General features: G+C 37.5%; 1 protein-coding gene across 1 annotated transcript; it reads left to right on the top strand.

The window, feature by feature from the left end:
• Window positions 1-49: 49 nt before the first annotated feature.
• LOC764638 (glycogen synthase kinase-3 beta) lies at window positions 50-27,794 on the top strand. The gene is made up of 9 exons (XM_003729334.3): window positions 50-1,113; window positions 12,114-12,307; window positions 13,477-13,560; window positions 15,259-15,369; window positions 17,077-17,207; window positions 18,198-18,304; window positions 20,446-20,639; window positions 21,396-21,582; window positions 22,261-27,794. Exons 1-9 carry the CDS (start codon window positions 975-977, stop codon window positions 22,395-22,397), a joined length of 1,284 nt encoding a protein of 427 aa, XP_003729382.1. The 5' UTR covers window positions 50-974; the 3' UTR covers window positions 22,398-27,794.
• The last annotated feature ends 178 nt before the right edge of the window (window positions 27,795-27,972 follow it).

Here is a 27,972-nt window from a genome sequence, read left to right as displayed (position 1 = left end):
CCTTCACTTGCCTACCCGGCCCTGTCAGTGTGTTCACATATGCAACTCCCATCAAATGTACTGCTAGCTGCTGTCATCTGAAGAGTTTGTGTACATTAGGGATCAGTGCAGTCCAGACGCATTCAAGTCAGGGACACGAGCTCTTCCTCTCATTGTCCAATGTTTTTTTCACAATAATAACAAAAGCATTGTGCATTGTCAGTAAAAAACTAAATAAACGACCAGTGGCTTTTTGAGGGAAGTTCAATAATTATTTCACCGAGCATCTGTTGTTTTGACAGGAGGGACTGCAATTGATTTTTAAATTTGCCATCACTGCACTTGGATGTGAGTGTTGTTGCATTGGGACGTCATTAAACTTTGGATTCTTACCAGGACAGACTAACTTTGTGTGATTTGCACAGCTGAGCATCTACAGGACTGTGCATTGTGTGGTGTCGGGTTTCACGTACACACTGTTTACATCGCGAACGCCACAGCCCACACTTGTGTAGCTCTCGAGAATCACTTCATAGCGGGGACTCTCTTATTATGCAAGAATTGAGGTCTGTGGATAAGAATCGTGTCTGACTTTCTTCCTTTTTATCAGATCATCCAGTCTGCGCTATTTGAGAGTGTAGAATATCCTTGGACAACCTGGCACAGATTTTCAAGCTGCAAAATCTTGCCATTCCTGTTCTAAGACCTTTAGAAAAAGTAGGTTATTTAGAGCTTTCTATCTGTATCAGACGGACTGCTAAAATTACTGGAGCATGTGAGCAGACCTTGTCATTTGATAATCCAACTGTTGATTTCTGCCAATTTTGAAAACATCTTGTGTTCCCTTTCGAAAGCTTCAAGGATTTTGTGTACAAGGACAAGAGTTCCTTTCTATTTAAAACTGGACTCTTTCTGCGACACTACATGATCAGTTGGATAATCTTTTTCGGCGTCAATGTTGAAAGAAGTTTTGCCCGTTGTACAGTGATTTCATAATGTGTACTGTGGAGCGTCCAGCAAGTGGAGAGTGGTCGACCCATCGTCGACCAGTTTCATCAGCCTACAGCAAAATTGTCATGCCACGGATATCGTCCACTAAAATCTTGCCGCCCTCTAGCTCTTCAAAATCAATGAGTATGTTTTGATTAATAGTCTGGTCAAATTTGAAATGGCATTTAAAAGGGGTACATTTAATACTAGTAAGTCTCAATTGTTATTGGGATCGTAGATCAGGAGACATGAAATTTCTTCATTGTAATTCATTCATTAGTTTTAAATCGTTAAATGCCTTAAAATCTATCATCTGGGCTCTGTTGCATGAAACTTGCTATCAGTAAAAAAAAAAAATTAAAGTCACAATAATTGTTATGCATTTGATTGGGTATTTTTCTGTGTGAGCAAAATGTTATAGCAATGTGATAAGAAATTATTATGAAACAGGGAGCAGCTTTCACTTCATAAAAGTTGTTCTTGAAGTATTGTTTTTAAAGCATTTATAAGCAAAGGCTTAGGAACGTGAATTGAGTCCACATCAGAGCGCTGCAAACTAATTTATATACAAGAAGCTGGAAATTCATTTCTAGAGAGACGGATGAAATTCCTTTTCGAACGATTGCCATGATACATGTATGGATTACTTGTATAAATTTTATAAGCAGCCTTTCATATAATTCATCTTCAGGGATCAGATACTAATTAACTTAATAAAGGTACATATTGCTCTGGTCATGCAAGTGATTGAAAGTATACAGGCCTTAACTTAAATTGCATAGTGGCATTGAGCCATTGACAATTGCATCATTGAGGTATCGTTAATTACATAGAGATACTGTCAATTACATGGATGCATTGTCAATTACATAGAGGCACTGTCGATTACATAGGGGTAGTGTTAATTGCATACCTGGTAGAGGTAATTTTGCACAGCATCAAACTGACCCCAGTGAGGATTACTGGGGATTTACAGATGTACGTAGATTAAAAACCCAGCGTATTCCTCTTTTCCTCACAAATTGATATGAACACCATCCAACAAGGTGAAACCTGTACTTTCAACCCTGTATTTTAGATGACGCAAATTAATGAAACTGGAAATTTGTTGTGACCTTTGAAGAATGTCTCTGTACAGGTACATTTGTAGGCTATAGAATAGAAGAAGACCTACAAAATATCAGTGCGAAGGAGAAGATAGATAGCTTCTCAATATAATATTTTCATCATTTTTGTTAGTGGTTAAAATTTACAGAAGTAAGTTGATACAAAACAGCTGTTAAAATTTAAAGAAAGTCTGTACTTTCACATTTGATTTTACAACTTCTAGAAAAGTATAAGAATTCATAAAACAAAATGACAATATAGAAGTAAAAATAACATTCATGAAGAAAAAAATCTTGAAAAAAAAAATATTCTGAAAGTTTGACAGATTGTATCACTTTATAGGAACAAGCTGGCACCCCGGTGCCTCATTGAAACCATTACTGGAGGAAATGCCACATGATTCAGCCTATTAGAGACATATCATCTGCTTAGCGCTAGAAGGGCGTTAACTCGTATGCTTCAACAAGGAGTGAACGGCTTAAAACTTCCTTCTGACTTCAAACAGATGCTGTCATGTGTAATGCATGTGCCTGTCATTGGCAATCCTTTTATCTTGAATTCAGATCTGCTTTCTCTGTGGTTATAGCCTTACCTACACGTACAGTACATATTTCTAGCATAAAGCAGGGGTGTATCCAGGTCTCCGTCCGGGCTAGGTGGGGGCTCCATTCCAAAAATCTCTGCCTTGAATCCCCTCCGAAGAAACAAATTCTTACATTTTCAGGTCCACCTTTTGGGACTATAAATTGAGGGGAGGTCAGAAGATCACAATGAGGAGAGGGGGCATGTTTTTGTGTACTAAGGTGCAATGAGTTTCAAAGAGGGTGGGGGGGGCAGACTGGTTGTGCCCCTCCCCTTTCAGTCGCCACTGGCATAGAATCTTGTACAGTGTGGGCCTCAAGTACAATGTACAAGTAGAGAATAGGCTTGATTAAATAAACATGTGCTGTACGTGCAATTATCAAATTAAAAAAGCTCTGTTTGTTTAACGGGTCATAAACTCTGTAATAATGCTTTTAATCTGATTATCATTTGCTGACCTGTATTTTGGACTATTTAAAGCTAACATACTTGTGTCAAAGACGTATCGTGGTGTTGCATTGTTCTGCTGGTGCTGATTAAAGGGTTTACAGTACATTAAACACACAACAGGTACAATACATTTACGGAAGGCACTTTTTTTTTCATGAAACCATCATAAACATGTTGTAATGTACGTAGACATACTTTGTTACATTTAAAGTAAATTGTACATTTTTAAATTTAATAGGAGCCAGGAATCAAGCTACTGTACATGTTGACTGAAGTTGAACTTACATGTACTACATGTAATTGTCTATTATTGCATTGTTGGCTTAATGGGACATTGTTCTCCATTTGATGTCTGATAACAGACCATAGTTCCTTTGTTATTGTCTTCGATTGAACCTCTTCTTTTTTTGGTTGTCTGCTGAGGATCCTTTCCTACTTTCTTTTGAAAAAAAAATTGTTAGCCCCATACTAGGGTTGTAGCATACATACATGTATTGCCCTGCACTTGCAATCCATGCAAACTGTGTATACTGTACATTGGACATTGATTCCATTTGACCCTGTCCTAATATGTATAGCTTCCAGTATTTACTTGAGATTCTTTCCTGTCTGTGTCAACCTGTCACCAACAGCTGTTCTGACATTCCAAGTTCAATTCTCCTAATTTACTGTAACTTGAGTAATACACAACAGTGATGTTCACATGGGAGTCCATCAACTTAAAGATAAACTTGAGTTCTGGTTAAAAAAAAAGAAAATGAATTCTCACAGAATCAAACAAAACTTACTCTGAATGTCCAAGATTACAAATAAATGTCATTTACCAAACGATTTTAGTAGAAAATGTATACTAGCTGAGTAATGAGCAGTTGTGGTTTTAAACTTTGATGTTTTCATGTACATGTAGTTATGGACCGTGTGGACGCACTCATGTCCTCATTGTTGTGAAAGTTTACACAATTTTTTTTTTAACTACCATGGTCTCGTGTGAACATACTGTAGCTAGAGATGTTTGAAATGTAGAAAGTGCCTCTCTACCTCTTTCCATTCATTCAATGTGGGCAGAATTTTTCTGACACAAATCATGTTGATTATATATAAGAAGAGATGGATATGCGGATATCTCAGGAAGAGGGAGAAGACAGGGAGGGAGATTCTATTTTTGTTTAAGTCACATAATTTTGAAGTGATCAAAGGAAACAGCTAAGACCTCTCGCTGGCTTTCATAGTAAAGTTTTGGGCAGGCCTCCCTTTTGATCTTTGAATTTGAATGTACATACATGTACATGTACACGTACATGTATACATTTACCAGTATACCACTGTTTACGTGGCATACATTTTTTTACTTCACAGGAATGTAGCCAATAGGCTCATTAATATAGCATATTTTGCTGAAGTATTTCAAGACAAAGAGTTGTTAAGACATGACGTTTATACTTAATTATCAGATACAATTATTAAGGAGCACAAAATAAATCAAGGGTCATATTTGTACAAACTTTTTGTTACATGAGGAGGTACAGTGTAAAAGGCAAGATAATTTTTTAACAGCAGAACTGCTGCCAATATATTTCTGCTTATTCTGCTCCTTGATAGAAAATTTAACTTTCTGTGCTGTATTCTTTTTAGATATGATTTTCTCTCATTCATGGCATAATCAAGGCTAAAAGTTTTCTTTTTTTCCTGAAAAAAATCCTAACCTTGTTGCCTGGGTGTCAACTAATATTAATCAACTAATATTGATCAACTAATAAATCTCATTATTTTTGTAATATCAGTTTTCAGCAGTTACCCAAATGACCACTACAAGTTTAAAAAGGCAACCTAAACAGTTGTCTTGGTTTCTAGGCTGGCAATCTAAACAAAAGGTCCTATATTATACAGCATTCATGTACATTGCATTAAAGTTCATGTGGCCTACAGGTGCTTGTACTCTGGAAAGTACAGGTCTGTGGTAAGATAGAGTGCGAGATATTCAGATTTATAAAGAGGGGAAAGCAAAGAGAGATATTCTGTGGTAAAAGGCTGATATTGATTGTGCAGGTCTATGGTGAGAAGGGAGAGAGGGGGGGGGGGCGAGAAAAAGGGGTGAAGGTTCTTCTCTTCAATATTGAATCCACATAACGTATTGTAGATGGTACATCATATTCATGGTACATTACATTATGCCCTGATTTATGTACCATTCTTGGTCTGTGTACATTACTCTACAGCAGTTGAAGTGGATGCTCTTTTTTGTAAAGCTTTCTAAAGAAAAATCCTGATTCATGAAGATATCTAAGGGGGGGGGGGGGGGGGGGGACCGGATTTCTATATTTCTTGAGAAACTGTCAGATCAGGACTAGTGGTAATATTTTCATCTTTTAATTTCTGAGCTCAGTTTGAGCCGTCCAGAACTGTGATCTATTTTGTTTCTGTAACAATGCATTACAAATTAAAGATATTTAGCTGAGAGTTATAGACTCAATTCATTACTCAGTGATGATACACCTCAAACAACAGTTGTTGTGTTGGGGAGGCCTCAGGCTCAGGCAATCCATCTAATTATCAAGACCATCTTCTATTATTAGTGTACATGTACATTCATATAGATTTGAGTGACCCTTCATAGTAGCTATCGATTAGTAGAATGAATTAGAGTTGACATTGGGACCAATATCTGAGTGAATCATAATGGGCATGGAACAATGGATGGCTTTTAATATGCACCATTGTTGAGATTGCTCAGGTTTTCAAGGTTATTCCATGCTCTGTTAGGGCTGCACAATTGCACATCTTGGCCTGACTCAGGTGTGCAGGTATTTATTATACATGCATTCAGTTCTCCCTTTTTGACTGGCATCGTCATGGCAACCGGCTGATTTGAGACAGCTGACTGACAGATACGTGCAGATAAGAGATTGAGAGAGAGAAAGAGAGAAGGAGAGTTGTAATGTAAAACAGACAGGAAGAAGGAAAAAGACTGTAGATAGGGAGAGAGAGAGAAGAGGAGGGAGGGAGGGGGGGGGGAGGGGGATACAGTGTGGTACTGTATAGCTGAAAGACAGACTCTGGAGATTGACAGAGAAAAAGTCTAATGTCTGGGGGGGGGGGGAGAAATTAAAGTGAGATACAGTAAATGTTACCATTTGAGAATTGACATGACAGATCTATAGGAAAGTTTGATTTTTTTTCATTCAAACCTTCTTCACTATCATCATCATCACAAACTGAACTGAGACAGATAAATAGACTTCTGGATAGAGAGATGGAGAAAGACTTCAAAGATAGAGAAAGAGAAGAAGGAAAGGGGAAAGAAAGAAGGAAGAACAAGTAATAATGAATAAGTTTCCCTCTTTTTTTTAAATTGAGAAAGATACATGTAGACTTCTAGATAGAAAGGTGGAAAAAGACTTCAAAGAGAGAGAGAGAGAGAGAGAGAGCGAGCAAGAAAGAGAATAAGAGGATAATAAAGAGAAGGGTTAAAAAGTAATAAGTTTCCCTCTTGCAAACATCCTTGATCCTCTGTCAGGCCTCTGGATCCATATTTATCACAGCAGGTGGGGTATTTTGAGAACCTTTCTTGCAGGAAATCTCCTGGTATCATGGGAGAGGGAATCATAGTGATACTGATAGACACTGCAATAAGACTCTGAACGGTGTTACAGATCAACAAGTCACGCTGCACAATCTTCATTTACATTTAACAACTAAATTATTCATATACCCTTACCAAGTTTTGTCATTTGTAATGTACAACTTGTGAAAAGTTGATTTGTCTCGGGTTACATTCCTTGAAATGTGAAATATACAACACCGTATGTCTAAAAGTATTCAACAAAGGCCCCAAATTCAATCTGTCCACCATTCTTTCTTGAATTACGTAGGAAAAAAAACAGAACTTGTTGAAAAATTGATTTTTCCTGAGTTACATTTCTTGAAAATGTGACATATCAAAGCTTACAACACTGTACATCTAAAAGTATTCAACAAAGGCCCGAAATTCACTCAGTCCACAGTTCATTCTCGAGTTAAGGAGAGAAAAATTGAGGAAAAAAAAAATGGGCACCTTAAATCCCAACATTTCTCAATTTTAACAAGGTCTCATTCGTACAGACACTGGTACAGTCATACCCATCTATAGCGACCGCCCAAGGGAAACGCAAAAAGTGGTCTTTGTAGACAGGTTCCTTTAATAGTACATGTTCCAATGAGAAATCAGTTTCAAGGGAATAAAAAATGTGGTCTTTGTAGACAGGTGGTCACTAGAGCAGGTTTGACTGTATATGTGGGTTCAATCTGGACCGCTTTCTAAAAAAAGACGGTGTGGAGCTGCTGGAGCCCAACAGTACATAATGTGCAGTCTACATGTATGTGAACACATTCCATGAGCCAATGTCATCTATTTTCCCATTTTCTCATCCAGATTGATTCCCGAGGGTTGCGTCCCAATTTAAGAGATGTACATGTAGGATTTGCAAACTGCTGGATCCACAGCTAACGCAGCAGCAATCGCGAGATCAATGACCCATTCTGTCTGACGTCAATCCATAATCAAAATTTATGTCGAATGTAGAGCTACATTTATTTTGAAAGCAATGGCCACTCTGAATTATGGAAGATGTTTTCAATCCTAAATGTACTTTGGTAGTCAAAAGAGTATTACAACATAGGCTGCATGAACATGCAGGAGTGCACTTCTGCCTGGCTTTCAACTGACTTTGTTTCAATGTGTATTTGGGAAGCTCTAGCTTTTTATTCCACTTATAGTGTATCTCATAAATGGGCCAACATACTTTCACAGCAGGCTACTTGGCCAAACACCAATTTACCCGTTCTTCAATGCCTTATTTCTCTTCTCAATTTTTCCTAGTTTCATAGACATTTCCATGTTTTGCTAGCCTAACACTTGAAACCTTTTTTCTAAGGCAGGTTTACTTTAATTATGCTCATTAAACGGTTGCTTCCCTCCATTTGAAGGTAACCCATTCTTCTCCCGATCTCCTTGAATGCTTGTCACGGCAATACCTCTCTCCAAACTTTACACAGTACCAGACAAAGGGCCTTGGCACTTTTCTCAAAATCCATTCATTATTAAAGCTCACCAGGCCCTTCTAAAGCAGGTCTATACGCTCTTTGTATGTCACAGGCTGCACAGCACATGAGGTGATGACATACATGTACATGTACGAAAGTGGTGAACCAAAGTTAGCTGATGCTCGTCACTTGTTCCCCCAAAATGACATGTGACCCCTGTTCAGGCAGGGAAGTTTCAACATTTTGGCGTCTATCGCAAGACAAAGAGTGATTAAATTTCCCTTTGATCTGTGTGGTATGCTGAAGTTCTTTGGAACTATGTCGGGAGGCCTTGACATTAGAGGTGGCTCAGTGCAATGGGCCCCCACATTTTCATTCCAGACTCTCAAAAGGGTAAATTCCCACCCAGACCTCGTTTATGAAGAAAAAATAGAAGAAGAAGAAAAAGAATGAAAAAGAAAGACTGTAGAGCCCTCATGTAGAGCTTTATTTTTCACTAGTACCCAATAAAGAATCAAAGCTACTCTTCCTGTGAGCATAAAATAGCTTAAAGATAAACTTGAGTTCTGGTAAAAAAAGAAAATGAATTCTCACAGAATCCAACAAAACTTACACTGAATGTTCAAGATTACAAATAAATGTCATGTGCCAAACAATTTTGGAAGAAAATGTATACTGGCTTAGTAATGAGTATAGAAAGATAAGGAAATCAGAGTAGTACTAGCCCGACATCATGTGTGTTGTCCCATATACATCTTTCTGTGTAAGTGATTGTTACTTTATCAAGACTCTGCCAAATTTATGATGATTTTGATGACTCCAGAACCTTGCATTACACACCATTACTTACATGCTATACGATCAACTTTTCTGATCCATTCCACACCTTTTCTTTCACAATGCAATCGCATTACCAGAACTCAAGTTTATCTTTAATATTTATAAGTGAAAAACATTTTACCCGGCAAATCTCTCCCGCTCAGTTGTCTGTTTTCCATGTTTTCATATACATGTCATATTTATTGCAATTCATTTCACCGACTGTTTATATTACGCTATGTATGTACATGTGCAGTGTTCACTGTACTAATACTTGCTCCGTGTGAATGATCCCCTTCATCTTACTGGGCTATTCTTGTGTCAAGGGACCTCCTGATCTGATTAGTGATTCAGTCAATTTATATCGAGACCCTTGTCAATTACAACTTCCACGACAGCCCCCGAAAAGGGGGGCAACATCTAACCATCTCCTTATCTGCTGTCACACTCGCAAGAGTGATAGTTAGCTTGTAAAACTCATGCAGGGGGAAGCAATGGGAGCTTTAGATGACTGCCAAATACATCTTTCCTATAGGCCCTTTGCTGAATATCTTCCTGGCTTGTAATTCTGTGTCTGAAGTTTCTTATGGGTACTTTAATTACTTACACTGAGTTTTTGTTCTAGTTTTGATGTGTATTATGGTGCAACAAAAGTTGACTTTTACAAGTAAATGTAACTTAAGTTCATTCGAGGATGAATCATACATTTATTCATTATTCACAATCTTGCAGAAATATCTAACCCAAAAAATTATTTGTCCCTCTTGATGCTGCTGTTGCATGTTCTGTTACAAAAACCCTTATAGATGTACAGTCAAACCTGTTTTAGGGTGCGTTCAATCGAATTTTCGAAGCTAGAAACACAAACATGAATCACAATTCAAAACGCCGTTACAAAAAGCAAGGTCACTGCGGTTTGCGTTCAAGCGATTTTTCATCAACACTGATTCTAGCTCATTGCGAGCCAAACCACTGCGCATCACACTGCGCAGTATGGCCCAGGAACTTCGGCGCGCGCTTTCTGGAATTGTTTACGGCCGACTGTCGACTGCTGTTTTGAGCATAGATCGCAATAATAAGACAAAGAATGAGAAGGTGATAGAAGGAAGAAACAAAGAATAACATAAGGAAAGACAGAAAGATAAAGTCGATAGAATGATTAAAACAAAGAATAACATAAGAGAAGGTGAAAGAAGGAAGAATCGAAGAATAACATAAGGAAAGACAGAAAGAGAGAGTGATAGAATGCTTAAAACAAAGAATTACATAAAAGGTGATAGAAGGAAAAAACAAAGCATAAGATAAGAATAGAAGAAAGAAACAAAGAATAACAAAAGAAAAGGTAATAGAAGGAAAAAACAACGAATAACATAAAAATAGAAGGAAGAAACTTAGAATAACATAAGGAAAGACAGAAAGAGAATGTGAAAAAAGGAAGGAACAAAGAATGACATAAGGAAGAACAGAAAGAGAAAGTGATAGAATGATTAAAACAAAGAATAACATAAGAGAAGGTGAAAGAAGGAAGAATCAAGGAATAACATAAGGAAAGATAGAAAGAGAAAGTAACAAAATGATTAAAACAAAGAATAACATAAGAGAAAGTGATAGAATTATAAAAACAAAGAATAACATAAGAGAAGATGATAGAAGGAAGAAACAAAAAATAACATAAGGAAAGACAGAAAGAGAAATTGATAGAATGCTTAAAACAAAGAATTACATAAGAAAAGGTGATAGAAGGAAAAAACAAAGAATAACATAAGTATAGAAGGAAGAAACAAAGAATAACATAAGTAAAGACAGAAAGAGCAAATGATAGAATGATAAAAACAAAGAATTACATAAAAGGTGATAGAAGGAAAAAACAAGGCATAAGATAAGAATAGAAGGAAGAAACAAAGAATAACAAAGGAAAAGGTAATAGAAGGAAAAAACAACGAATAACATAAAAATAGAAGGAAGAAACTTAGAATAACATAAGGAAAGACAGAAAGAGAATGTGAAAAAAGGAAGGAACAAAGAATGACATAAGGAAGAACAGAAAGAGAAAGTGATAGAATGATTAAAACAAAGAATAACATAAGAGAAGGTGAAAGAAGGAAGAACCAAAGAATAACATAAGGAAAGATAGAAAGAGAAAGTAACAGAATGATTAAAACAAAGAATAACATAAGAGAAAGTGATAGAATTATAAAAACAAAGAATAACATAAGAGAAGATGATAGAAGGAAGAAACAAAGAATAACATAAGGAAAGACAGAAAGAGAAATTGATAGAATGCTTAAAACAAAGAATTACATAAGAAAAGGTGATAGAAGGAAGAAACAAAGAATAACATATGGAAAGACAGAAAGAGCAAATGATAGAATGATAAAAACAAAGAATAACATAAGAAAAGGTGATAGAAGGAAAAAAAAACAAAGAATAACATAAGAATAGAAGGAAGAAACAAAGAATAACATAAGGAAAGACAGAAAGAGAAAATGATAGAAGGAAAAACAAAGAATAACATAACGGAACAGGCCACGATGGTATAGTGAACGCAAATTGCATGCAAAGCGGGCGCGCGGTTTTTCCCAAACCGGAAGAGGCTTCGTCATACAATCATGATTGAGAACTCCGTCCGTTCAATCGAATTTTAGCGACCGTGATTCTTTTGAATCATGATACAAAACGCATCTTTTTCAGCGTTTCATGTTTGTGTTTTCAAACACGTTTATTTTTACGACCGACGAAAAAATCGCTTGAACGCATTGCGTTTTAAACTAAACGTCTTTAGAAACCGTGATTCTAGGGTGAAAAAGTGTCGATTAAACGCACCCTTAGTGACCACCTGTCTACCGAGGTCACATTTTTTGTTCCCCTTGAAACTGGTTTCTCATTGAAACGGAACCTGTACATACAGGTGTACATGTAAAGACCATCTGCCTTTAAAGACCACTTCTCTTTTCCCCCTTTGGTGGTCTTTAAAGACAGGTTTCACTGTATTAGCATTTGTTCAGAACTTCAAAGCCAGAAGGGCGTTAACTCTGATTAAAATATGTGACTTCATGCCTTTACGGCTCCAAATAGACATGGTGAGATAATGTCATATTGAATGGTTCAAAACGTGATGAGTGGCAGAGTATGTTATTAACTTTTCTCTTTCTTTTTCTTTTTCTCAGGGGACAAAGATAGCAGTAAAATCACATCGGTCACAGCAACAAAAGGGCCTCCGCCTGATAGGGCGGAAGAAATCTCCTACACAGACACAAGAGTTATAGGCAATGGCTCGTTTGGTGTGGTATATCAGGCCAGGATGGTCGATTCCAGTGATCTGGTGGCAATAAAGAAAGTATTACAAGACAAGAGATTCAAGGTCAGTTTCAGAGTAAATAGCACAGTGCCCAGTAGATTACCTTGAGGTATCATACAAATTGACATCAAAGGTTAGCAAATAATAATACCCTTTGGATGGTCATTCATAGCGATCTGCTGGCAAGGAGGAAAATATTACAAGACTTAACATTTAAGGCCAGTTTTAAAGAAAAATAGAGTGCCTAGTTGGTTACCTTGAGGTATTACATACATTGTTAAATAGTTAAATAATAAGACTCTTTGAATTGTCAGTCACAGTGGTCTGCTGGAAATTAAACAAAAGTATGACAAGACAAGGGATTCAAGGTCAGTTTTATTCAAAAAAAATAGTACAGTGCCTAGAATGTAACCTTGTGGTATCCAGTGGTATCAATGATCACAAATAAATAATAGTCAGTTTCAGAGTAAATTGTAATCCCTAATAAGGTACCTTGAGGTATATAAGTGTCCAAGGGAATAGTAGGTTAGATAATGATACCTCTTTCCCATTTGATAGTCAATACTATTGATTGCCTAGCAATTAAGGAAGCACATGCATTAGCAGAAAAATGTGTTCAAGGTTAGTTCTTTAGTATAGGCTAGAACTTTGACGTAGTCGATGCCCCCTTCCCATGTTATCACAAGTCCTTATTTTATTACTTGTAATGTTTATATATGCAAATACCATCTTGCTCTTTGTTAAAGGTAAAGACCAGTATTGGAAATGCCCCAATTTCAAAAAAATCAAATGGAAGCTCTCATTACCAATCATGTGAAAGAATATGTTTTGACTAATACATGATGATAAAAAATTTGCCGGGAAACCGCCTACTAATTCATATATTTGGTAAATTTGTTTCTCTCATGGTCTGTGAGAGATATAGGGTAGTCCCATATACATCTTTCTGTGTATAGTGCTTGTAACTTTACAAAGAAAGGGCCAAATTTCTTATCATTTTGATGATTCCAGAACCTTGCAGATGCTAGATGCTAGATGATCAACCTTTTCTGATCGATTCCACAACGTTTCTTTCACAATGCAATCACATGACCATAACTGGTCTTTACCTTTAAGAAATGATTTGATATGCCTGACATGGCAACAGATGTATGTGTAATATGAATAATCTAGTTGTGTAATATTAATATGATATTTTCTCCTTTTTCCTCACCCTCTTTGTCCATCTATAGAATCGAGAACTTCAGATCATGAGGAGACTAGATCATCACAATATAGTAAAGCTCAAGTACTTCTTTTATTCTAGTGGCGAAAAGGTAAGTTTCCCTATCACTACCAAGCTTTCATGTGATAAAGTTATAAGCACCGATTTACATCAAGGAATCTTGCGTAGGAATTGATCGCAGAGCAAGCTGCTTTGTTGTTGTCCAAATTAACAAGAATAGGAGTATATAAAAGTGAATTCAATTTGGACGTTCAATTTTTTGGTAAATTCTTTATCTCAGATAGTGAAAGGGGGAAGTTAGGTTTGTCTTTTTGTTATTGTTTTGTGTTTAATATGGGAGGCTGAGACATGAATATGCATGAGCAAGCAGCTTGGCAACTGCAGCTCTGCATTAAACATGTTCATACATGTATGCAGAGCTTTGTAGAGCTTTGTATGGCTTTGTAAGTTTAATTTGGGTGTTTCCATTAATACTGAGCATGAATAATCACTAGCAAAAAAGCCCACCACAGAACTGTCACATGAAAATGCCTCTGTGTAGAAAATGAATAGGAAAAAAGTGGGTCAGATCAAAGTGTGTCGGGTAGGTCAGAAAGAAGTGTTACAGTAAATGGAAACACCCGTTTAATTTGAGCATATTGTAAGATAATACTACTTCCGTACATCCATTGGACAGTGAGCCAAAGAATTTGAATTGGGAAACAAACATCGCCCCCCCCCCCCCCCCCCCACACAAAAAAAAAAAAAAAAAAAAAAAAAAGGTCCAATAATTTAAAAAGGCACACGAGTTGAATAAAATGGTCAAAGTATTGACAAGCATGCATTCACTTGCATCGTTATCTATGATACTAGGCCTTCAGGTGTGATCTCAATTACATTCATAATTTTCCTTCTCTGATCATTCAAATTTTAACTATACAGTAAACATTGCCCCAAGTATTCAGGCAATTGTCTCCTAATTACCCACTCTCTGCTTCCACAGTCATTGCTTCCAAGTTCAAATGATTTTTTGTTTTGTTTTTATTCAATCGCCTGGGGTATCATTTTGTTTTGGACATACCATTGGTGAATGACTCAAAGGCACCATTGTTGTTTCACCTGCACTAATTAATTTATGCTCAGTCAATGACGTACTTTGATTCCATTCCCTGTAGCGACATCCACAGAATTCATCAATTTGCTACAAAACTGAAGAAATTTACGTCACTTAACCCTCTTTTATTCAATAAATTATGTTGACTTGAATGCATTGCCATGGAGACTGATAGTGATCAATTGATGGGAGAATAAATGCAGACTTTTAAATAATTTTACGGTCATTATTTCAGGAGAGATGTTCTATAATGTGTTCATGCTTATTAATCAATACTGTCAAAATAGAATATTCTACTTTCTAATGCAAGTAAATTTAGTGACATCTTGATGTACGATATAAAAATGTCATTTTAGGGTTAGTTCTCCTCCCCCCTACTGTTGAAGCAATTGTAATTACAAGCTTGATGCTACAAAATATTGATTATGGGATTTTTATATATTTCTTTGTTCTTCCTACTGTTGGCTACTCTTGCATCGATCTTTGTTCATGAATACATCAACCTGTGAAAGAAAATGAATACTTGTGTTCATTTCAAATGTTTCTTGTTATTCACTGTTGTCTTTGTAAGAAGCCTTGAGTATCCCCAATTCCCCATCAGTACGATATAAATGTAGTTCATTTATTGTTCAGTTATTAGTTTCTGTTTTATCTACAATTGATGATGTCTCTTCTGTTCTTTTCTCCGCTTTGCAGAAAGATGAAGTGTTTCTAAACTTGGTCCTAGAATATGTACCAGAAACTGTGTACAGAGTAGCCAGGCATTACAGCAAGGCAAAACAAACCATAGCTAATCTCTATGTCAAGGTAAGTGGAATTCATTCAAAATTCAAAATCAGCGGTGTTCATGTAGCAAGACAGTTAACAACTGCTTAAATTCAAAATCTCAACTCAACAGTGTGTTTTTCTTGTAGGTTAATTTTTTCACGACAATAAACTATCGTTTATTAATTCAGAATATCACTTCTGTGTGTTAGAAAGACTTTACAATTATTCTTGTATTTTGTACAAATGTATAATTTTTATCAACTTTGTAAAGAAGTGGAAGTTGGAAATTTTCAATCCTTTTTCAAGATTTTTTAATGGTGGCTACTTCTTTAGCCTAAATCTAATTGGCAATGTCTGAGACCCGAATATTGCAGAACCTACCTACATCTACTTGTACAGTACATACAGTATATGTTCTAGCTTGCATTAGAGCAACATCCCGCTGTGCACTTCCATTAGTCAAAGACCAGAGGCCCGTTTCACAAAGCCTTTTTTCAATGACAAATGACAAAAATCAGTGACAAATCTGCTGATAACCAATCAGAAGCAAGGATTTCTGTAGCTTATAACAAAAACTGTCATTTGTCATTGAAGACAAGTTTTGTGAACGCCCCCCAGTATGTCCGATAGGGATATCTATATATGTATTGCTAGTGCTGTCCATTACAATGAACCTTGTGCAGATTCTTTGCATGTTGAGATTAACGTTATTCACATTTAGGGCTTTAAAATGAAGCTCTCTCCCAATAAAATGAGAGAGCATTGTTTCATACAGTATAATGAATGAGCATGCATTCCTATTTTTTCTTGGGGGGGGGGGTGGTAGGGAAGATGATAAATCATGTAATGTACATGTATCATAATTGTATTTTGCTTGAATGACTATAATCCCTCTCTAATTGTGCTCATTTCGTACAGAAGAAATGAGCATGCATTCCTATTTCTTCTTGAGAGAGAGAGAGAGAGGGGGGGGGGGGGGTGTAGGGAAGATGATTTAGATCATGTGATGTACATGTATCATAATCGTATTTTGCTTGAATGACTATAATCTCTTTTATCATTGTGCTATTGAAAGAACAGTTTGCGACACACCAGTGGCACTTTCATGAATGTAACAGAGGCGCTTGTGTGTATATGAGAGAGAGAGAGAGACAGACAGAGAGAGAGAGAGAGATAAAGAGAGAGAGAGATTACATCTGATGTTTGCACAACAGTTTGCAGCTCTGACATGAATAGAAAGATAACATTATGAAATGATATCAGATTTGGTTGTGGTGATCTATTGCTCTGCAGATGGAGCCATAAATCTTGAGCTCTAGGCGTAATTGTCAAAACATGGAAAGATTACATAAACATTTGCCACCTGTAATATAAACATGTGTCTATGCTCTCTCGCTCTCTCTCTCTCTCTCTCTCTCTCTCTCCTATTATTGCTCTCTTCCTCTCTTTACCTCATTTCTCTCTCTTTCTCTCTCTCTTTTGTGTAGAGTTGCAATTGGTATCTATCTGAATTCTTAAGTTAAGTTGTGATCAATTCAATGTAATTTTAACTGTCAGTAAAATAGCCCTGATATGTTCTGTTATACTTTAAATACACTTTTCTCCATTCTCCCCTCCCTCTCTCTCTCTCTCTCTCTCTCTCTCTCTCTCTCTATGTCACCTCCTTACTCCTGCTTAAGTTTTCACATGTATCAATTATAAAACAATATTTTTGTTCTCTCTCTCTCTCTCTCTCTTCCTTGGCAGTTGTACATGTACCAATTATTCCGGAGTTTAGCCTACATCCATTCAATGGGCATTTGTCATAGGGACATCAAACCACAGAATCTCCTCCTCAACCCAGAGACAGCGGTCCTCAAGCTCTGTGACTTTGGAAGGTACGTTGTTATTATTATCAAATATTTGGCGTCACCTGCGCCTGGTAGGTCCAGCACAACTAACTCCCTCTCCCACTCCCGTAGTATAGCACTCACATTAAAGATAAACTTGAGTTCTGGTAAAAAAAAGAAAATTAATTCTCACAGAATCAAACAAAACTTACACTGAATGTTCAAGATTACAAATAAATGACATGTGCCAAACAATTTTGGAAGAAAATGTATACTGGCTGAGTAATGAGCATAGAAAGAGAAGGAAATCATGGTAGTACCAGCCCGACACCATGTGTGTTGTCCCGTATATAGCTTTCTGTGTACAGCGCTTGTTACTTTACCAAGACTCGGTCAAATTTATTATGATTTTGATGAATCCAGAACCTTGCAGTGCACACCAATACTTACATGCTACATGATCAGCTGTTTCTGATCCTTTCCACACCTTTTCTTTCAAAATGCAATCGCATTACCAGTACTAAAGTTTTATCTTTAAGAGCAGTCATAAAGTCTTCTCCAGTGGGGGCACATCATTTGCCTGTACACTTCTCATTCAGCACATTTTTTAAATTTTTTTTTTACAAAGCCAAGTTGTGAAGGGAATAAAAAAGAAACAATTATTTTCAGCTTAATGCTTGTATTGAAGATATCCCAAAATACTGATGACTGATCGGCAATCCAATTGCAATTTTGTTTGTGTTGGATATTATGACCATTAAAGTCTGTTGTCCACGTGCTAAAGCTATTAACAATGCAGATAAAGAAGTACAGCAGATAAAGAAGGTTGGGGGGGGGAGGGGTTGTAAAACTGGTGCAAATTATTCTTTTGATAAGCTCTTCAAATATGGTAGTAATTTGCTTGAAAATAGTAGTTGTGTAGCTACTTTTAACAGCAAATTATATACAATTTAGTATTTTTCATTTGTAGTTGAAACGATAGGTATTTAATACACTTGGACTAATCATACTTAATTTCCCCCTTTTTGTTAACTACAGTGCAAAGGTGCTTGTGAGAGGAGAGCCCAACGTATCTTATATCTGTTCACGGTACTACCGAGCACCGGAGCTTATATTTGGTGCTACAGACTACACATGCGATATAGGTGAGTACATAGCATGTTGAAAGACATAGTTGTAACACAGGTAGGTGAGTACACAGCGTATTGAATGGACATAGTTGCAACACGCGCATACAAGCGTATGCAGCAAGGTCATAGGTCAAATGATGGAGCTCCAAATAGTTCCCTTCCATGTAAACAAAAACCGAGGTTGTTTACAACATTCTCTTGAAAGTAAATACAAATTTTGTGCCCATGAACAAAAAAATATCATCTGAAACATGAAACAGTGTATTTTTTTTGTCACTGACATGAATCAATGTCTATTCAGTATATGTTCTTCCATTTAGCATTGAACCTGATTTTATTGTATTTAGTTTTCAGGAATATAAAAGAGTATAACATTCACAAAAATCGAAGAAAATGCAGTTAATCAATAATAACAATAACAAAATAAAAGAAACCATTCAAAAATGCCTGAATATCACTGAAAAAGTTTGACCCTACCTTAAACAAGGCACACAGTATGTGTGAAGATTCAACTCATGCTGGATTATACATGTGACAGTGGGCAGCTAATTAGGGGATATATGCGGCTTCTATTTGATATGTCGACTTAATCCAGATTATCCTGTGAATCCTTCATACATTAGCCATTTCCTGACCGGATGACCTGGAAAATATCCCGTGTCAGAATGCAGGGCCTTAGCAATATGGTTGTCATTATAGATATGGGGGGTGTTTCACAAAGATCCTAAGTTTGACTTAACAATTATGGAAAGCCATTAGCATCCTTGAAAATATTTTGTAAAAGTTATTTTGAAAGGCATAAAATGTTGATTCAAATCGTTCATATATTCTATCATCAAGGAGATTTCATGCTCTTGATGTGGAAATTATAAAAAGCCTAAAATACTTGAATTTTTGCTTTTGAATATATTTCAAAATAAGGCTACAAATGGCTCTCCATAATATTTAAGACCAACTTAGAGTTATCGAAATCTTTGTGAAATACCCACATTTTACTATATATGACTCTTCCATTTGGCATGATTCCTAAAACAGTGTCACTTGGAAATTGATGTGGTTAGCCCCTTTCAAAGTTTGGATGGTGTTGACCCAGACCTAATTCCGTTTTGAAATCTTGAAAATGTCTAATCCATGTATTTCCAGAATTCCAAATATGGTTTGATAGTTCAGGGGGGTGTTTCACAAAACTTGTCATCAGTGACAAATGACAGTTGTTGTTGTAAGCTAGTGAAATCCTTGCTTCTGATTGGTTATCAGCAGATTTGTTACCGACTGGTATTTGTCATTTGTCATTGAAAAAAGGCTTTGTGAAACGGGTCCCAGTTCTATTTTTTTTCTTTTTCTTGAGTCGAAGTCTGCACAGTTTTTTGTGAACTAAGCAGTAATACAAATGTGTTGGACTAGAATAACTTGAGAGAAATAGGAGCAGTTAAGTTGAATTAGCCTCCCGTAAAAGGATGAACCAGTTACATAACATACAGACCAATTAATGGGACTACACTAACATCAATATGAATAGAAGGGACTAGAGTAAAATAAATTGACTCCACCCTGTCTGTGTGTGTGTCTGTCTGTGCTACAGATGTGCAGTCAGCAGGATGTGCACTGGCTAAACTGTTATAAGGCCAGTCCATCTTTCCCTTGGTAAAGGTCTAGACTATCATTGAACAATTTGTAATTTATAACATCAAAACCAAGAGGCGGGACTTCACTAACACAAAAACACATAGGTGGAACATTTACTCCACATTTCCTTGTTTCCTGTAGACGGATGATCAGGGCTGTTTCCAAGCCAACTCCATCCGTCAAAAGTAAGAAATAATTTCATTACAAGGACCCGTTTCACAAAGCCTTTTTTCAATGACAAATGACAAAAATCAGTGACAAATCTGTTGATAACCAATCATAAGCAAGGATTTCAGTAGCTTATAACTAAATCTGTCATTCGTCACTGATGACAAGTTTTGTGAAACGCCCCCCAGGACCAATGGAAGAGACGATGGGACTATACTGAAGAAACCAGGAAAAACACATTTTCACTGTTAAAGGCCAGTTTTGAAGAAAAATAGAGTGCCTAGTAGGTTTCCTTGAGGTATCACATACATTGGCATTAAGTGTAACCCTTCTAATTTCCCCCCCATGATTTTGTACCTTAGATGTCTGGTCAGCAGGATGCGTGCTGGCTGAGCTGTTACTAGGCCAGCCCATCTTCCCCGGGGACAGCGGGGTAGACCAGCTGGTGGAGATCATCAAGGTCCTAGGAACCCCAAGCCGTGATCAGATCAAGGAGATGAACCCCAACTACACAGAATTCAAGTTCCCTCAGATCAAGCCCCATCCCTGGAATAAGGTAAGAGGAGTCCTTACGTGGTAGTGATACTTCGCAAATTGGCAACCCCTCTCTCATTTTTTTGTGATATGAATCCTTACATTGTAGCGGTTACAGAATAAACTTTCCTTCGCAAATTGGCAACCCCTCTGCCATTTTTCTGTTATTGACAAACACTAACAACAACCCGTGTTTTTGTGGTAAGAGGAGTCCTTACATAGTAGCGATTAAGGAAGAAACTGCCCTTCGCAAATTGGCAACTCGGTTATTTCACTTTTATTGTTCAAAACTAATGAAAAACCTGTTGAAGGCAGAAAATCTGGATCTCAAAATTAACATTTTTTGAGAGATGATTACTGCAGGCCCCGAACATATTTTGAAGAGTGAAGTTGTTATATTTGATTACACTATGAATATGACAGACAAAGAAAGCGGACAAAATATACAGTTCCTCAGGTAGACAAAGGAACATCCCTTCACTGCTATTATGTAAAAAGGTGAATATGCATGTGACACCTGTTCTACACAATCATGTTTACATAATAGCAGTAAAGGGATGTTCCTTTGTCTACCTGAGGAACTGTTTATTTTGTCCGCTTTCTTTGTCAGTCATATTCATAGTGTCAGTAAGGCTTCCCCTTCGCAACGATATGAATTTTGTATCAATTCAAAACACTTTTGAACCTTCGGGTGACTACTTTAATAGATAGCTTTGACTCTACTGCCATGCAATACAATTTGTCTAATCTTCAAACTTCTTTCGCCCCGTCCGTGTAGGTATTCCGAGCGCGGACTCCCGCCGATGCCATCCAGCTGTGCAGCAGACTGCTGGAGTACACCCCTAAGTCCCGTATCAAACCCCTGGAAGCGTGCGCCCATCAGTTCTTCAGCGAGCTACGGGAACCCGGCACCAAGCTACCCAACGGCAGGGAACTCCCTCCTCTATTCAACTTCTCCGCGAGTGGTAAGTGCTGTTTACTATCACTCAACTTGTCCAGGGGTAGTGTTCACAAAGATCCTAAGTCGAACTTAACTCTAAAGTTGGACTTATAAATTATGGAGAGCCATTTGTAGCCTTAAAATTAAATATTACCAAGAGCAAAAATTAAAGTATTTTAGACTTTTCATAAATTCAACATCAAGAACCTAAAATCTGCTTGATAATGGAAAATAATCAACATTTTATGCGTCTTGAAATAACTTTAACAAAATATTATCAATGATGCTTACAGCTTTCCATAGTTGTTAAGTTCAGCTGAGAATCTTGTGGAAAAAAAAACCTGATCCTTTTGAAACAAGCACTCCACATTTCTTCGTTAGGCTCAGTAATTTTGTACGCAGCCTGATCCCAGTTTAGAATCTTAAGTTTCTCATCGTCTTATCCTGTCAACAGAACTTTGCAAGTAAGGTGAGGTAAATGGGTACCCGGTAGGCAGAAATTCCTTGAATGCATGAGCACTTTTTCATGGTAGCTCTGTTAAAGCCAGGGCAATGATACGATTGCAGAGCCCTTTGAGAGAACAGTATGCATACTGATGAGGCTACCCTGGGTAAACAAGACATATTATTATTATTATTTTTATGCACGGCCCTGATCCATGTTTAGACTCTAACGTTCTCATCGTTTTATCCTCCTACACAGAACTTGTGAGTAAGCCGTCGTTACGCACAGTCCTGATCCCGCCTCATGCCAGCCACAGCCAGAATTCATCCAGCACCACAGTCCCACACGATGCGCCCGAGACATCCACCAGCGCCACGGCATCATCAGCGACCTGAGGCACCAGCAGCAAGTGACCCCACGGCAAGCCATAGCCGCGTTGCCAAAGGTCACCGAGAACTATCACACTAATTATTATTGGAGGAGACGAGCGAGGAGTATTTAGTAAACAGCATGCAGAAAAAAAAATGAGTATTTATTCATCACCAACTTGTAGTGGTACGATTACGTCGTAGAAGATCTTCTTGTAAGCGCGAGAACCTCGGGACAAGACATTCGCTGGTTGGAATACAGGATGGCCCTGACAAGATCGAGGGCGCAGAGTGGTTTCCTGTACAGGCATCTCCACACTCGCTGGTTAACATCCAGAGAAGGCACAGATCGTACATCCGCATCCAGAACTGAATGAGAGGGCAAGCGACTGATCTTCAAATGGTTTCCAGATGCAACAGCTCACATTTATCAGTAGACCGGGGCTCTTTTGAAGCTTCGGAATCTAGTCACGCGACTTTGGAGAGCCGTCACCAGAATGTTCAACCAGCTGCAATGTTGGCTATATACAGAGTTACATTTCAACCAGCCAGTTCTTGGTCCAATGAGTTCCAAGTCCTGGTCCTGGTCCAAACACAGAGATCGAGATTGAATTCCGTATTGGCTGGTAGCCTAGACATGCAGAATTTAGAACCAACTTTTCTCAACGCAGGAATTGTAGTTACTGTGATGTCTTTGCATGTCATCTAGGAATCTTATTATGATGATGATGATAGGTTATCAGAATATTAAGAAAAAATCAAAAATATTAACAACATCACCTCTATGATGGTGAGTTTGTTTGTACAGAAGTTTTAAAAAACTGCCAGATGTATCGCGATGTCTACAATTCTCTGTGGTTTGACAACAATGGGATGAACCTGCTGCAGAAGAAATAACTTGCGTCCCGATAGGGCGCTACTCCTTGAGATCCCGCCATGTTTGTCCTTCTCTCCTCTGGTGTCATTCAAGATGTGTTAACCTGAGCTAGACATTATTGAGGAGTCGCCAAGGTCGGAGCCAGAAGGGCATTCACCCCTGTACAAAGTCTATTACCCAGTGCCCTTCTCGCTCTGCAGCCCTTAGATGTGCCCTTCTAGCCCGGGTCGGATACCCAGAGGGGGAGCTTTTCGCTAGCTACAATTTGTATTTTCTCTCTCTCCCAATTCAAATACCTCGGAATTAAAAACAAACATGGCGGGGTTCTCGCGCGTGAATATCTCCCCGAGTTCCACGACTGTTTTTCGGTCGACGGACACAGTCTTTTGAGGGAGAATTGTAATGATTAGAACCTGTTAGTACTTGTGCTTAGTCCAGTGTCCCCCTATTAGTATAAAGACTCATTTTAGTGTGGCCTAAATGAATATTGTGTACAGATAACTAGTGGTATGTCTTTGGCTACGGATGTTCTCTCTTTCTTCACATCATTAGTGACACCAAGTGCCCACTCTTTCCTGATTGCGTCGTTCAGTGTCAGTCGAGGTTTCTTTTACCGGTAACTTAGTAGATTGCATCCTTACGAAGTGAATTGCATGCAAGGAATATAGGTATTTGTTGGACTTAATCTGATAATTGCTCAGGAGGGCATTACTTAAAATGCTCGTAGGGAGAAACAATTATTACTGCCACGTTTTTGTTCATTATTACTTGTTGTGGTGTCTCGCGCAAGGCTCCGTTCACAGGTTGCACTCTCCGCTGCATCATACTCGCTAAGCACCACTGAATGTTTATATGACATGCCACTTCAATATGCATATGCTCAGGTACAGTGTTGTGAATTTAAATCTGCAGTGGTGCTCGATGTGGATGATGCAGTAGATCTCGCAATATGTGAGCGGATTTTAGCTCAACCAAGCCGCGACTGTAATGTGGCTTCACCTTGTAAAAAATGACCTACACCGAAAACCTGCAACTATATTTAGCAAGTGGTTTCATGGCGCTCTGATTTCCAGCAAGAATTATAATTATTATATTTGATTTTATATTGATTTTGAGAGCTGGTGATGTGTGAAACCGAGAGAGAGAGAGAGAGAGAGAGAGAGCCAGGGACATACCCAAACGTCAATTAAACAATGTAAACAAAGACAGCTTATCAGATGGTTTGCTTAATATAGGCACAGAGATGGTTAATGTGATATATATGATGTACATGTACAGTTTTATAACGTCCCGTCTTCGCGGAGCATGGTGGGGACGGGACCCTTGTGTATAGACTTTAACAAATAAATTAATTCATTTTGATTCTCGCAAAAAGACGAGACGTCTCACACGATTCATGTCACATGCACCGATGAATACGTTAGAGAATGATAACAGAACTAGCTAGCTAATGAATTAGTACCGATAGTCAATTTCTTTTGTTTTTTTCCTTTTTGTTGTGTGTTTTTTTTATACCAGAATACGTTGTCCTATAATTTATGTTAATCGTCGTTAGATTGCTGAGCGTCGAGCGCGGACGGACGTTTCCGTTCTGCTCGACGCGTAGTTCAGATGAGATAACTTATTTAGCATTTACTTATGTATCTTACGTTTGTTTCGATGTTTATTGGTATCGTTTTAAATCTGTTTTCCGGAGGAGCCCTGTAGCATTACTTCTCTTTTTTTTTATTTGGACATGCTCCTTGCGTAAACGATTGCAATATGTAAATGTCCCGATGAAGGAGACGGAGTAAGGCGTGTAATTATTATATGCGATGATTTCGAGAAATACTTGCATAGAAATGGAATTTTAAATCTGTGAATGCTTTTACTGTGATATACTTGTTATTTTATTCAAAATTACTGTAGAATTCAATCAGTTTTTTAAGGATTCATTATACGCAGAAGGATTAAGTAGTAGACATTTGTAGCCTTTGTGACAATTTAATATTATATACGGAAAGCCCAACCATGTTCCTTTATAATCAAGGGGGTCTTTTCTTTCTTTCTACTTTTAGGAGACCTGTTAACCCTGGGTTTTTTTTCTCACTCACAATATTGCATGGCTTTCAACAACAAAAATCTAGTAGACCCGATAGATAGATCAGTTACTACATCACAAAATAATGGTATGCATGTAGAATTGATGGTAAGGAAGTTAAATAGTCCTTGTGATGAAAAATTCTACCCCTCCAAAAGAAATTACCTGTTGCTCATTAAAAAAAGATAGAAACCAAAATAATTTCAGTATCATACTTAAGAAATACAAGCTTTACATTTGAGCAGGGCTGATATATCTTCTGCTGTGATCCAGAGTGGTGTTAACTTTAATGACTTTGGTCGCCCCCCCAAAACGCCGGCCAAAAAAAAAGAGAGAGAAAGAGAAGAAAAAAAGTAAGAGGACGTAGGAAGACTTAATAAAAGATTAATGACTTTCTGGCTCTCGAGTCTCGATAGACTATATTTCAGCTTAAGTTTCAGCATAATGTACCATAATAATTCATACCACCATGCAGCACTCGGTCAAAATGGAGAGAGGGTGGAAGTGGAAACGGTGGTTCACAGTCCCTCTCTTGTTTGTTTTTAGATCTTTGTAAGTTGTTCATTCTTTGATAGAGATATGGTTTGTGAAGTACTAGATGAGGAGGGGGGAGGTTAAGGGTTAACAAAAAAACATTACATTTAGGCATATATGCATAATCTATCATAAACCACCCGCATGGCATTTAAGTGAGAGAAAAAATAGGTTACCGAGCAAATCCTCTTTACTCTTTATAAGCATAATTGGGGGGGGGGGGAACTGCTCAATTAATCTTCATGATGGATAATAAGACCAATATTTGTTTAAGGACCAAATGTTTTGCAAAGCATGATGGGACACAACTTTATTTGAAACAAAGCGCATGATTTCACATCCTACCTGATGGTAGCAACCCTTTCCCCTGCCGATCCATAACGATACCCCTCCCTCCCTCCCTTTATGCAGGAGAATAATAAATAAAGGGTTCCGTGTGTGTTTGTATTTAACAATCCTCTCAATCAATTTAATCAGATATCTACTATACTGTAATTCTCACAAGATTTTTCTCAATTATGATATTATTGTGTGCTCTTTGTGGTGAATTTGCCAAATTTGGAAATCGGAATTGCCGCAAAGAAGTAGGTGTTCATTAGCGGTGTTCACAAGGAGGCGGAAAAGCATGCACTTTACATTTATAAGTAGTGGTTTACGCTTCCCAGTTTAGGCATTCAGTCAACTAGAAAGCCTATTGTGTAACATCATAAGCTCCCCCTTATTAGGTCATAGGTGATAGGTCAGCAACGGTCAAGCGCTGTTGCCATTTTGAAAGAATATATTGATATATCTCTATTTGTACGCATGTGGAAGGAAATGACAATTTTGTTTTTTATTTGACCGAATTTGTGAAAACTAACAAAAAATTGACAAGAATTCTGCCAGGTTTTATTCCCCCTCACCGCTATTCCCTTGTAAATAAATGAACCAAGTTTTTCCCACTCGTATTTTTTTTCCTGTTATATTATGAAATTTGTATAAAGTTATGTAAAACTGGCAGAATTCTTGTACAGAATGCATTATTTGAACAAAGCAAAACACCGTTGAAATCCATCCGGTTTTCGTTTTTCAGCGGCGGATGGTAGAGTGTTTATGAGAAGCACTCGGCAAAACAAAACGAAAGCTTGCCTGTAGAGGGCAGGCTTCTAAGTATTCACCCGCAGATATTTATGAAGGCTGACTGGGCTTTTTAATTCACGAATACTTGAACGTAACGTAACGTAACGTAGTTCACCAGAACATCTCCAACTCTTCTTTTCTCTGACTATTCTTATCACGCATGTTAGATAAAGAGAGAGAAAGAGAGAGTGTGTGAGAGCGAGAGAAATTTAAAAAGTTCAAATATGCTGCTATTGTTGTTTTTTCCCTCGTGGCATTTTTTATTTCTGTTTCCATTAATCACATGGTATTTTAAACGAGTACTCACTGTTTTTTAAATTAGACGCTGTGCATATATAGTGGATGTTATGTTTTATTCTTTGAAGAAAAAAAATCACAGCGTTTTGTAAACTGCAATATGATTTTAATGATTTTGTTTATATCCAGTTAACGCAAACTACTGTGTATCAATCGTACCCACATGGGAAACTTCAATGAAACACACACATTGACATCTCTAACGTGTGTCGTAACATTTGCTTGTTTGCAACAGGTGGATTATTTTCATTTACAAAAACAAATATGTTCTGTTTTTATTACGTCAAGTTTCGCTCATACCCGCAAGATTAACTTGGCTATGAGTGCCGGTTGACTCTTCCCCCTCTGATAACCTTTATTTTTTTTATTAAATCCTTCTTTATTATTTTTTGTTTGTTATCTTCAGAAGGGTTGTGTAGACTTAATTTGATTTCCGGGGACAGAATTGTAAACCTATCTACATCATGTAAATATTATTGTATGATGAATGTGATACATTTTGTTGTTTACAAACTGATGATGCCTTTGGCTATTTTGTTACATTTGACTCTTGTGTTTTTGATGGGAGCAATGGATAAGATAGAAAAAGAGAGAGATGGAGAGAGGTAGGCAGAGAGAGAGAGAGAGAGAGATGAAGAGAGGGATAAAGATATAGAGAAAGAGAGGTAAAGAGTGAGATATAGATACAGAGAGAG

The sequence above is a fragment of the Strongylocentrotus purpuratus genome, unplaced genomic scaffold, assembly GCF_000002235.5.
Source record: "Strongylocentrotus purpuratus isolate Spur 01 unplaced genomic scaffold, Spur_5.0 spur5_scaffold_1, whole genome shotgun sequence".
In the NCBI taxonomy this organism is placed as follows: domain Eukaryota; kingdom Metazoa; phylum Echinodermata; class Echinoidea; order Camarodonta; family Strongylocentrotidae; genus Strongylocentrotus; species Strongylocentrotus purpuratus.
The sequence above is the reverse complement of the archived record's forward strand: the minus strand, read 5'-3'. Positions and strand labels throughout refer to the sequence as shown.

What these genes read in the sequence shown, in the direction of transcription:
- LOC764638 (XM_003729334.3), top strand. Translation starts at nt 975, where the DNA reads ATGTGTACTGTGGAGCGTCCAGCAAGTGGAGAGTGGTCGACCCATCGT. An exon ending in TAGCTAATCTCTATGTCAAG is followed by an intron (nt 15,370 to 17,076) that starts GTAAGTGGAATT and finishes CTTCCTTGGCAG; the next exon opens with TTGTACATGTACCAATTATT. An exon ending in AGCCCCATCCCTGGAATAAG is followed by an intron (nt 20,640 to 21,395) that starts GTAAGAGGAGTC and finishes CCGTCCGTGTAG; the next exon opens with GTATTCCGAGCGCGGACTCC.